This window comes from Salvelinus sp. IW2-2015, linkage group LG6.2 (genome assembly GCF_002910315.2).
Source record: "Salvelinus sp. IW2-2015 linkage group LG6.2, ASM291031v2, whole genome shotgun sequence".
NCBI classification, from domain to species: Eukaryota; Metazoa; Chordata; class Actinopteri; order Salmoniformes; family Salmonidae; genus Salvelinus; species Salvelinus sp. IW2-2015.
This window is the reverse complement of record NC_036846.1, coordinates 20,118,739-20,131,268: the sequence shown is the minus strand read 5'-3', so window position 1 is coordinate 20,131,268 and position 12,530 is coordinate 20,118,739. Positions and strand designations below refer to the sequence as shown.

The window sequence follows — 12,530 nt, the reverse complement described above, 5'->3', positions numbered from 1 at the left end:
TGTTGTGGTGTCTCTCTTATCATGTGTGTTTTGTCCTATATTTTTTATTGTTAATCCCAACCCCCCTCCCCGCAGGACGACCAAATAAGAATTTGTTCTTAACTGACTTGCCTAGTTAATTTATATTTTTATCTGATTTCCGGAAACCGTTTGTACTGCTAGGAACCTGTTTTTAGGATGATCTGTGTTTGGGGGAAACTGTTCACTGTTGCAATTTCGACATTTCCGGTCCACATGTAAACGCATTGTTTTCAGTTTGCACGGTAGAGAATTATAGTTAGTGTAGATACAGTATATATTGACAAAGTTACTGGTGCTCTCACTTTCTTTGATTATATAAGCGACATTCATAGACTAAGCATGAAACTACTGACGCACAACATGTTGACGTCTCACGTGAAAGGGGTAACCAAAGGATACCCTCTCCTCATCAAGGTAAGGAAGTCTGCTCAAAACTAGCTGGCAGAGTTGCGGCAACTTGCAATGTGTTAAATGCACCACGTATTTAGCTAGCTAATATGTGTTTTTTTCATCCCGTTTGTGCGGATCCCAGGCGACGGAGGTGAAAGTGAGTGAGGTGGAGTTTAATCCCAATTTCGTGAGTCGAATGATCCCCAAATTGGAGTGGAGCGCTCTGGTTCAGGCGGCTGATGGGGTTAGTCCGTCTGTTTGACTAACACTAACACACTTGTACAAAGTCATTTCAAGCTACTGTATCCAACAGAGGTAGAATAGTTAGCTAGGCCAACAGCCTAGATGACATGTACACTAACTATACTTGGGTCTGATACAGAAAGGCTTTACCTAAAATCTTGTTATCGTGATTGTGGTTGTATGGCAATATCACTGTCTTCCTGTATATCCTAATTCCTAGCTGTGGTCTTTTCTCCAGCTGGGTCATCTCCAAGATTTACCTGCAGAGCTGGTCACGGACTATGAGAATAATGAAGACTTCCTGCGTAAAGTACACAGGGTTCTGCTGGAGGTGAGGATCACCATAAATAACCTGTTGTTATTCATTACTTAGTTCTATCGACTACTATTTTGGTCAATAGAAAGAAACAATGCATTTATTATGGGAATATGAGGACATCTAGTGGTCAGGTTAGGTAGAGTCTCCGTCATGTTCCCTCTTGGAACTCATTCTGCTTGATAAAAAGTGATTGTAGGTTTAACCCTATTTTCACACACACACGCAGAGTAACTACAGGTGATATGACGTGTTATCTGTCTCTCTGTCCAGGTGGAGGTGCTGGAAGGGTGTCTGCAGTGCCCCGAGTCTGGCCGTGAGTTCCCCATCTCTCGGGGGGTCCCCAACATGCTGCTGAACGAGGACGAGGCATAGAGGAGGGGGGTTGGTTATACGCTAACCCCCCCATCCACCCCCCACCACCCTCTCACCCCAACCGTTCATTGTATGGGACTGCTGGCATTAGAAGTGAGGGGGAAACTGGACTCTTGTTTGAGTGTATAGGAAGAAATACCACACTGTTGAATTGGTTATATAGTATAGTACCTGGGGCAATGAAATGTGAACACACTGCTGCCCCAAGAAAACCACAGACCGGATCTGAATGCTTCTACATTGTCCAATATCTGTGAGCTGATTTTGTTTTATTTATTTTTATAAAAATGTTTTGGTGCATTTTTTGCCGTAGAAGTACAACTCCTTGGTTTCCTTGGTACCCTAAACTGCTTTCCTTTGTAATTAATTTACACTGATAAATAAATACCGGTACACACCAAAAAATACATATCAATACTATATATAGTCATGAATGAAAGGTAAAGTATGTCAAACTGTGATACAGTTGAAGTCGGAGGTTTACATACACTAAGGTTGGAGTCATTAAAACTCGTGTTTAAACCACCACAAATTTCTTATTAACGAACTATAGTTTTGCATGACACAAGTCATTTTTCCAACAATTYTTTACAGACAGATTATTTCACTTATAATTCACTGTATCACAATTTAGTTTACATACACTAAGTTGACTGTGCCTTTAAACAGCTTGGAAAATTCCAGAAAATGTCATGGCTTTAGAAGCTTTTGATAGGCTAATTGACATCATTTGAGTCACTTGGAGGTGTACCTGTGGACGTGTTTCAGGGCCTACCTTCAAACTCAATGCCTCTTTGCTTGGCATCATGAGAAAATCAAAAGAAATCAGCCAAGACATCAGAAACAAAATTGTAGACCACAAGTCTGGTTCATCGCCGGGAGCAATTCCCAAACGCCTGAAGGTACCACGTTCATCTGTAKAAATAATAGTACGCAAGTATAAACACCATGGGACCACGCAGCCGTCATACCACTCAGGAAGGAGACGCGTTCTGTCTCCTAGAGATGAACGTACTTTGGTGCGAAAAGTGCAACATCAAAGGACCTTGTGAAGATGCTGGAGGAAACGGGTACAAAAGTATCTATCCACAGTAAAACAAGTCCTATATCGACATAACCTGAAAGGCCGCTCGGCAAGGAAGAAGCCACTGCTCCAAAACCGCCATTAAAATGACAGACTACGGTTTGCCARTGCACATGGGGACAAAGATCATACTTTTTGGAGAACTGTCCTCTGGTCTGATTAAACAAAAATAGAACTATTCGGCCATAATGACCATCGTTATGTTTGGAGGAAAATGAGGGAGGGTTGCAAGCCGAAGAACACCATCCCATCCGGGAAGCACGGGGGTGGCAGCATCATGTTGTGGGGGTGCTTTGCTACAGGAGGGACTGGTGCACTTCACAAAATAGATGGCATCATGAGGATGGGAAATTATGTGGATATATTGAAGCAACATCTCAAGACATCAGACAGGAAGTTAAAGCTTGGTCGCAAATAGGTCTTCCAAATGGACAATGACCKCAATCATACTTCCAAAGTTGTGGCAAGATGGCTTAAAGACAACAAAGTCAAGGTATTGGAGTGGCCATCACAAAGCCCTGARCTCAATCCRATAGAKAATTTCTGTGCAAAACTGAAAAAGCATGTGCGAGCAAGGAGGCATACAAACCTGACTCAGTTACACCAGCTCTGTCAGGAGGAATGGGCCAAAATTCACCCAACTTATTGTGAGAAGCTTGTGAAAGGCTCCCCAAAATATTTCACCCAAGTTAAACAATTTAAAGGCAATGCTACCAAATACTAATTGAGTGTATGTAAACTTCTGACCCAATTGGAATGTGATGAAAGAAATAAAAGCTTAAATAAATCATTCTCTCAACTATTATTCTGACATTTCACATTCTTAAAATAAAGTGGTGATCCTAACTGACCTAAAACGGGATATTTACTAGGATTAAATGTCAGGAATTGTGAAAAACTGAGTTTAAATGTATATGGCTAAGGTGTATGTAAACTTACGACTTCAACTGTAAATCATCAAATCAAAGTGTATTGGTCACGTACACGGTTTAGCCTGTGTTATAGCGGTGCAGCAAAATGCTTATGTTACTAGCTCCTAACAATAGTCAAACAGCTAAAATATGCAGAAAAATACAAAAAAAGAAAGGAAAGAAATCAAGGATGGCGGGATGAATCCAATTAACAACGAATCCAATTAACAACCAAAATAGCACTCTAGCAGTATCAAAATGCAACCTACATATGTACACCGGGGGAATTTACACAACCTAGACTAAGAATGATATGTACAGCAGTAGATACACTATATATATAAAAGTGTGGCCACACATTCAAATTAGTTGATTTGGTTATTTCAGCCACACCTGTTGCTGACAGGTATATAAAATCGAGCACACAGCCATGCAATCTCCATAGACAAACATTGGCACCAACGTGGCACTATCATATGATTCAACCATTCCAACAAATCAGTTTGTCAAATTTCTGCCTTGCTAGAATTGCCCCAGTCAACTGCAAGTGCTGTTATTGTGAAGTGGAAACGTCTAGGAGCAACAATGGCTCAGCTGCAAAGTGGTATGCCAAACAAGCTCACAGAACGGGATAGCCGAGTGCTGAAACTCGTAGCGCATAAAAATCGTCTGTTCTCGGTTGCAACACACACTAGTGAGTTACAAACTGCCTCTGGAAGCAACGTCAGCACAAGAACTGTTTGTCTGGAGCTTCATGAAATGGGTTTCCATGGCCGAGCAGCCACACACAAGCCTAAGATCACCATGCGCAATGCCAAGTGTCAGCTGGAGTGGTGTAAAGCTTGCTGCGTTGGACTCTGGAACAGTGGAAACGAGGTCTCTGGTGTGATGAATAACACTTCACCATCTGGCAGTCCAACGGACGAATCTGGGTTTGGCAGATGCCCGGAGAACGCTAACTGTCCGAATGCATAGTGCCAACTGTAAAGTTTGGTGGAGGAGGAATAATGGTCTGGGGCTGTTTTTCATGGTTCGGGCTAGGCCCCTTAGTTCCAGAGAGAGAAAATCGTAACGCTACAGCTTACAATGACATTCTAGATGATTCTGTGCTTCTAATCGCCCAACATCAGCACCCAATCTCATTAATGCTCTTGTGGCTGAATGGAAGCAAGTCCACGCAGCAATGTTCCACCATCTAGTGGAAAGCCTTCCCAGAAGAGTGCTGCTATAACAGCCTCCAAACGGGGGACCAACTCCATATTAATGCCCACGATTTTGAAATTAGATGTTCGATGAGCAGCTGTCCACATAGTTTTGGTCATGTACTGTATATTAGAGTGAGCTATGTCAAGAATCCAGTATATAAATACAAATGTGGTGTGTATAAACAGTGTAACTAAAATACAATGTACAGTAGTAGAAATATTAGAATGAGCTATGTCGGGATACAGTATTTAAATACACAGTGTGAAACGGGAGTGACCAGTGGTTCAATGTCTCTATAACATGGGACAGCAGCGTTTGTGTGCGTGTGTGCGTGCGAGCGAGAACCATATCCTTGAGTTTGTTGTCGCAGGCAGGAGAACTGCTAGGAGATAGATGACGTGGCGAGCCGTGACTATATTTGGACTGAGGAAAAGCGAAAAAGCTCCAGCCAGGGATAAGTTGTTTTTGAGCAAGTATTTTTATACCCACACATTGCAATTCTACAACTAACCACTAGGCCCCTTTGATCCATTAACCCCAGGTCAGACAGTAACACTGGCTGTTGCCAAACATCCCTAGATCCACGTAGGCAAAATTTGCTCTGAGCAGCCATAGGGGTGCACCGTCTGAGGCTCTGGGGCACAGCATGTTGAAACAAGAAAGTGTTTGTTCCCAAACTTCCCCTGCAGTGTTATCATTTTTAGAAACCTTGCAAGGAGAGAAAAGCCTGCCACAAGCCTTTGGGCTGCTTGCGTCTCTTTCTGTCTCTTTCTCTCTGTAGTACCTATCCCTTCTACTTACTGCAATTACAGCCTTGGAGCCGAAACTATAATAACAGTATAATGGGATGGGGAGAGAGCTGCAATAAAAGCCTCCTTTGACAGATTAACAGTCCCGGGTTTCTGAACTGTAATTAACAATGAGACTGGGAAGAAGAATAAGAGAGAGGGAAGGAGGGGGAGAGAGAGAGAAATAAAGAGACAGGGTGGGACTGAATAACTGGGCTACTCATTTATTATAACTGAAAATTAAAAGATTGAAATAAATACTAGATATGGGACAAGTGGTCTACATTTAGGTAGGACACACTTAGGAGACATGTCACAGTTATGGAAATAACTAGAGGGAAGACGAATGAGACCATGATCAGTCAAATATGACAAGCCAAGGAATTAGCAAACTCCATCTATCACTTTGCTTTTCAATGGAGACTGGGTAACATGGACAAATCATGGACAGATTTTAGGCCTGGCTACTTATCAAGTGGTGGTTTTGACATGTTTCAACAGGATACTTACCTGAGGATAGAAGGGAGGCCTGTGAAAACCTTTTTGTGGTGTGGAGAATTTCCCAAAATATATCTGCCAGGATTTTTTTTGTGTGCATGTGTGTGTGTTGTGTGTGTTGGTGTGTGTGTGTGTGTGTGTGTGTGTGTGTGTGTGTGTGTGTGTGTGTGTGTGTGTGTGTGTGTGTGTGTTTTCTGAATTGATGAGAGGGAGATACCTACATAATAACACATACCCATCACCCACTGTGTCTCTCGTTCTGTCTGTTGCTTTGTCTGTCTGTCTCTCTCTTCCACGCACACCTTGCATTGCACACTGAAGTTACTGTCCCACAGCTCTGGATGATTTTTTTTCTTGCCAAGGAATGAAAGAGTGGCATCAGACCTTTTTGCTGTAGTGGATCGTTTTTCCCCCTCTGATATCCACATCAGAAGAATCAAGAGGAGGATTAGATTTTTCTTAATTTTCTAAGGATGGGACTGTACCAACGCTTACCTTAAACTCTATAATATATTTCAACTTTTCTGGAGGAGTTTTATTTTTCGGGAGAACAAATATTTCTTCCATAGAGGATTTAATCATATTCTAGCTTTTATGTAGTGTGAAAGAATTTGACTAGCCAACCATGCTGATTGGTTTACATCTCAACATTTTCTCAAAATGTTTGTAAATTCATAGCCCATGACTATAATTMATTTAACCAGTGAAGTCACCCTTATAGCCGGAATGTATAGCATTCAGTACCGAGAATAAAAAATAGAAAAAATACTTATGGGCAGTGATTTTCTTTCAGAGGCTCAGAGGCTCTCAGAGAAGAACATGAACAAACATACACTTTCCAAATGATTTGATAGAACTTTGCAATGTACGACATGGGCTGAACTCTTAAATTTACATTGTATGTTTGTCATTTAGCACTCTTAAATTGTAGTTGTATTTCTTTTTCACTATTATTTGGCAGATTTTTTTCTTATTTTTTTTTACGTGTTAGAAGTTTTTCAAACGTAAATTCTCTGCTAAAGTTTACACTCTGGGAGTTGCTAAAACATTCGCCAGTGCGCATTGGATTCCACACAGGTCCTCAGTGCGCATTGGACTGCACCGGACAGACACAGACTGAAAGATTCCTGAAGATTTCATATGGAGCCGAGTGAGTCCGTTCACCAATCTGACCACCGGACTATGTGGCTCACCCACCTCGCCTTGCTGCTGCTCCGGCTGGCGGTGTCCGCGGAGGGGCTCTCCACCTGCCAGTCATTCAGCCTGGATGATCAGAAGTCCAAGCGCATCGAGGCCGTTCGCGGTCAGATCCTCAGCAAGCTCCGCTACCGTAGTCCACCGGAGCCCCCCGCACCGAGCCCACAGCCCGAGACTGTGCCCGCTGAGGTGATGCTGCTCTACAACAGCACTCGGGAGCTGCTGAAGGAGCGTGCGCGCCAGGCCGAGTCCGCGTGCGACCGGGAGAGCAGCGAGGAGGATTATTATGCAAAAGAGGTTCAGCGCATAGACATGCTTCCGCAGCGCACAGACATCAGTGAGTGGAGCTTTCCACAATCATAATTTCAATATATGTCGCAAATCAATCGTGGTCCCTTTGTATGTCAGTGATTTATATATATTTTTTAAAACGTTGTCGAGCACTATAACGCATATGCGTAATGATTTCCAACCACCAATCTGATTACAAAAATACGTTTTTTTTTTACAGATACTTTTGAAAAACTACATGATTACTTCTTGGATTACTTTTACATTCAGAAAGGATGTTCGCGGAAAAAAATACATGATGACATATTTTTGTTTTATCAATGACATGCAATTCAGCACTGAAAAAATGCGTTCCACCTGAGTGTCTGACCACAGGTCAGAGACCACTATGATGTCACACCAAATGCTTTTGATGGATCCTTTTTGTCTTCTTCTAATGCCTRTTAAYGGGAAAGTAATCCAAAAGTAACAAAGTAATCCGATTGTGTTACTGAGTTTGGATAATCTAAAAATTACGTTGCTGATTACAATTTTCGACAGGTTGTAACTGTAACGGATTACATTTAGAAAGTAACCAACTCAACCCTGCCAAGTTGTCAACCATTTGTCAGATACCTCGATGACTTAGGATGTGTGTGAGACGCTCGTATAGGCTATACAATATTTAGCATATACTGTAGATTCAAAACAAACTTTATTTGTCACATGCGCGGAWTACAACAAGTGTAGACCTTACCGTGAAATGCTTACTTACAAGCCCTTAACCAACAGTGCAGTTCAAGAAGAGCGGTACCGAGTCAATGTCCGGGGGTACAGGTTAGTCGAGGTAATTTGTGCATATAGGTTGGGGTGACGATTGCATATTTATTAATGAATTGATGTCCAGTTATTAGTATTTCTAATAAGTCGTATATCTCTTACCCCTCCCATAGATGCAGTGAACCCTCCAGTCCCCAGCCCATATTACAGAGTGGTGGGATTCGATGTGAGTGGTGTGGACAGAAACTCCAGCACCCTGGTCAAAGCTGAGTTCAGAATCTACAGAGCACCCAACCCCCAGGCCCGCACCTCAGAGCAGAGAGTAGAGATCTATCAGGTACTGACAACATTACACCAGTTAGACCCATCACAATACCATATACCCACTCCAGGTATCATATCATAGAACTGCAACTGCAATACAGTGGCGTCTGYAATTATTGACACCCCTCATAAAAATGAGCAATAATGATTGTATAAAATAAATAATACAGAGCTATATTGTATGCAAAAGTGTTTTGGGAAATTATATTATTTTATATTAATACTATTGCTCAGAGAAAGAGATTTTGTTTAACAAGTAATCATTTGTTTCTCTCAAAAAGGTAGGGGTTGAAATCATTGACACCGCTCAAATTCTTATAAAAAGTTACTTAGAAAGTAGTCAAAAGTTTAGTATTTGATCCCTTAGTCCTAGTTTGTGACTCTACAAACGTGTTGGATACATTTGCAGTTCAGTTTGGTTGTGTTTCAGATTATTTTGTGCCCAATAGAAATTAATGGTAAATAATGTAGTGTCATTTTGGAGTCACTTTTATTGTAAACGCTCCCTTGTGCGAGCAGTGGACTGATGTTCATGAGCATATCTACAGAGGGTTAAAAGCTATCCTCTGGTTCTCTTTGTCTCTCCCTCTATGTCTCTGTCAGGTGATAAAGCCAGAAGAGCCAACAGGCCCCTCGCAGAGATACATCGATTCCAGAACTGTTCGCCCACGGACCAAGGGGGCGTGGCTCTCTGTGGATGTCACTGACACTGTGAAGGACTGGCTGGCTCATAAGGGTACGTTGACAAGCATATCATATGGCTCTATACCCCTTTATCTACTTAACAACATTCAAGGTGTCACGTAACATTTTACGTGACATAACGTATGGCCCCCAAATCCCCTAAAATGTTACGTGACACCTTGAATGTTGTTAAGTTAGTGGTCATTGCACACACATTTAGAGGTATARATCTGTTTTCTCCTCTCACCATCTCTCTACCTGTACTTTATCCTCTCATCCTCCATATCACTCTTTCAGAGAGGAACCTGGGTTTGAAGCTGGGTGTTCACTGTCCGTGCTGCACCTTCGTTCCCTCCACCAACAGCATTGTTTTCAATAAGAGTGAGGAGCTGGAGACACGCTTCGCAGGTCTGCTTGTTGTAGAACTTGTTTATGTTAAGTAACATAGACACATAACACATGGCTCTTAAAAAAAAAAATATGATTGAGCTTCTCAATTCACTTACACACAGCATTCTGGCTGACAAATGTTCCCATTACAGTATGTCTCCATGAGATCACTCCACACCAACCCTTTCTCTCCTTCACCCCTCTCCCTCATTTTCCTCTCCCCCCACTTCTTCTCCCTCCCCCTCTCTTCCTCCTCCTCTTCCCAAGGTCTGGATGATGAGCTGCTTCAGCAGCAGGTGCGGAAGCCGGGGGCAGGCCTGGCTAAGGGCCAGGTAGAGTTTAGTACCAAGACCCCCCACCTCATCCTCACCCTGCTGCCCAGTGACAGGGTAGACAACCCGGGCAAGAAGACCCGCAAGAGGAGGGCCGCTGCAGACCCCACCACCTGCTCCAGGTAGGGGAAACACTGATCCAGAAGCCAAATACCTACATTGTTATCTACAACCATAGAATAAACTTATCAAAGCTTTCTCTTTATTTTGGTCTTTGATATGCAGTGATTCTGTATATTTGTTCATAGCCACATTATTGATGATCGTTGTATTGTTGTTATGAATCTATTGGAGGCTTATAGGGAGTCTGCTAGGCTTGCAGTCCTGAAACTTATTAAGTAGGATATATCCTGTGTGGATCAGAATGAAAGAGTGTTTTCTGTCCATCTCTCCTACCTGTTGTAGGAATTCAGGCGCGGGCTGCTGTCTGCGATCGCTCTACATCGACTTCCGCCGGGACCTGAACTGGAAGTGGATCCACGAGCCGAAGGGCTACAAGGCCAATTTCTGCTCTGGCAGCTGCCCATACCTCTGGAGCGCTGACAACCACTACAACATGGTTAGTTAACCCCCAACCACTACATTGGCATAAATGTTCTATCACCTCAGTCACAGTCAGGTCTTATGGCTTTATTACCATACACTCACTTTTACAGCATGGCTATACAAGTAGCTGAAATGTCCTGTCATCTCAGCACCATGCACAGTCCGTTGGTTACACGTCCCAGTGCTCCTGCAGAACCATATTGTTCAACACAGTAGTAAGGTTAGATGGAAGTACTTAAAGGGTTAGTGCGCCCAAATTGACCAATTAGTTTCCTTCCCTGTAAGCAGTCGTGGATATGTGGTGGTGTGACAGTGTTATATGATGTATTGTTTTAGCTTTTGTTTTATGTGTAATATACGGGTCTTAATGTGTTTGGACACCAGGAAGAGTGCTGCTGCCTTGGCAGTAACTAATGGGGATCCATAATAAATGCAAATACCAAATACAAATAAGGACAAGTTATGACAGCAATCAATGCTTTGGTTTAGTTTCCCTGGTACTGTTTCCACATGCTAACGTTTTAGCATTTGTGGCACAAATCCCATTCAAGTCACGCAACCGTTATCATTTTTCGCTCATAACATTCAAATCATCTATAAGTGACTTTGTTGAGCTTCACAGTCAATTTTAGATACTTTCGGATGGTTTGCATATGACGTGCAAAAAATTCAAATATCGGTCCCATGACTTGAATGGGATTTGTGCCACAAAAGGAAACAGTGCCAGGGAAACTAAACGAAAGCATGGATTGCTTTCATACCTGGTCCATAGACTGCTTACAAGGTAAGGACACAAATGTGTCATTTTGTAATTTGGTTGAACTCTCTCTTTAAGTAGTGGTGTTGTGATATTTCCTGTTCTCTCTCTCTCACTCACACAGATCCTGCCGCTGTATAACAAGCTGAACCCTGAGGCGTCGGCATCTCCGTGCTGCGTACCTCAGGACCTGGAGCCTCTGACCATCGTTTACTTCATGGGCCGAACGCCCAAGGTAGAGCAGCTCTCCAACATGGTGGTCAGGTCCTGCAAGTGCCGCTGACACAGGAGCCCAGCGGCGGGAGAGGGGGAAGGAGGAGGAAAAGAGCTGGACAAAACAACAACTACTTGTGGTCCTCAAAGCAATAAGGACAGACTGACCCTCTCTTTCTATATATTCAACCCTTCATTTCACTTACACATTTTACACAGTCGGAGTCTGGCACAGGTTGTTTTTTTTTCAAATCTCACAAGTATGAAACTGAGAAATTGTCTTCAGCTGTGGATCTTTTCCCCACTTTCATAAGGTCAAAAATACTGTAAATATCTTATTCATTGAAATAGCTTTATTAAACTTTATTCACGTTTTCAAAATCTGATATTAAAGTGTTTTGATTGGAAATACAATGTGTGCTTGTTGCATAAGATTGTGAACTCTACAAAGTAGCTTTAGGCAGAGATCTGTGTGCATTTACTAAAGGGAGATGATTTTTATGTGAGCTAGTTTTCCTTTGGGCTGAAAGAGGGAGAGAAGGAGATGGAGAGAGAAAGAGGCTGAGAGAGAATAGAAGGGAAAGAGGCTGAGAGAGAGAAGAGAAAATGACAGCGCGAGAGAGGGGAGTGAGGAGAAGACAGAGAAGGAGAAAGAGCAAGAAATATAGGAGAGAGGGAAAGCAAAAGAAAGGATAGAGAGAGTGAGGTTGTGTGTCCAGGCAGTAGAGGCCTCTAGCCAGCTCTCTGCGGTAAGGGCTGAAATCTGCTGGCGTAAACAGGATGTGAAAGATTTCCAGAAAGCGACCACTCACGGAATGCCAGATTTAAACCCGTTCAGGGTTTGTGGTGAGAGGAGAGGAGGAATGAAACAGAAAGGAGGTTTTCAAAGGAGAGACGTGGGCTGATAGGCACAATTTGGAACACATCCACTTTGGACAGGGGTAGCCATTTTGTAGCCTTAGCAAATGTGTAACTATTAGGTCTGGCATGGTAGGGCTTTGCACAGCTGTAACCAAACTTTTTATTTATTTGTCATTTACTTCTTACTTGATTGCTGTTRGTATAAAATGTTAAGGTCATATTGGTACCATGGATCCAGTCACACAAATCAAAGTTTGGCCACGTTAACCACTTTTGATAAGATGCATAAAAACTCAAAATACATCCACCCTGGAACTCAAATTATATTTAGGCRTTCTGGTATT

General features: G+C 42.5%; 2 protein-coding genes across 2 annotated transcripts; both read left to right on the top strand.

Moving 5' to 3' along the window:
* The first annotated feature begins 186 nt into the window (after nt 1-186).
* On the top strand, nt 187-1,438 carry trmt112 (tRNA methyltransferase activator subunit 11-2). Its single transcript, XM_023990387.2, has 4 exons — nt 187-435; nt 554-655; nt 893-985; nt 1,244-1,438. Exons 1-4 carry the CDS (start codon nt 361-363, stop codon nt 1,343-1,345), a joined length of 372 nt encoding a protein of 123 aa, XP_023846155.1. The 5' UTR covers nt 187-360; the 3' UTR covers nt 1,346-1,438.
* Nucleotides 1,439-6,082: 4,644 nt separating this feature from the next.
* Nucleotides 6,083-11,711, top strand: tgfb5 (transforming growth factor, beta 5). Its single transcript, XM_023990386.2, has 7 exons — nt 6,083-7,366; nt 8,253-8,416; nt 9,007-9,139; nt 9,385-9,495; nt 9,745-9,931; nt 10,215-10,368; nt 11,237-11,711. Exons 1-7 carry the CDS (start codon nt 6,973-6,975, stop codon nt 11,393-11,395), a joined length of 1,302 nt encoding a protein of 433 aa, XP_023846154.1. The 5' UTR covers nt 6,083-6,972; the 3' UTR covers nt 11,396-11,711.
* The last annotated feature ends 819 nt before the right edge of the window (nt 11,712-12,530 follow it).

Bases quoted from the DNA above. Each gene is read 5' to 3' on its own strand.
- trmt112 (XM_023990387.2), top strand. From the start codon at position 361: ATGAAACTACTGACGCACAACATGTTGACGTCTCACGTGAAAGGGGTA. The intron at 656-892 runs GTTAGTCCGTCT...TCTTTTCTCCAG, and splicing joins TGGTTCAGGCGGCTGATGGG to CTGGGTCATCTCCAAGATTT. The intron at 986-1,243 runs GTGAGGATCACC...CTCTCTGTCCAG, and splicing joins TACACAGGGTTCTGCTGGAG to GTGGAGGTGCTGGAAGGGTG.
- tgfb5 (XM_023990386.2), top strand. From the start codon at position 6,973: ATGGAGCCGAGTGAGTCCGTTCACCAATCTGACCACCGGACTATGTGG. The intron at 7,367-8,252 runs GTGAGTGGAGCT...CCCCTCCCATAG, and splicing joins TCCGCAGCGCACAGACATCA to ATGCAGTGAACCCTCCAGTC. The intron at 9,140-9,384 runs GTACGTTGACAA...TCACTCTTTCAG, and splicing joins GGACTGGCTGGCTCATAAGG to AGAGGAACCTGGGTTTGAAG.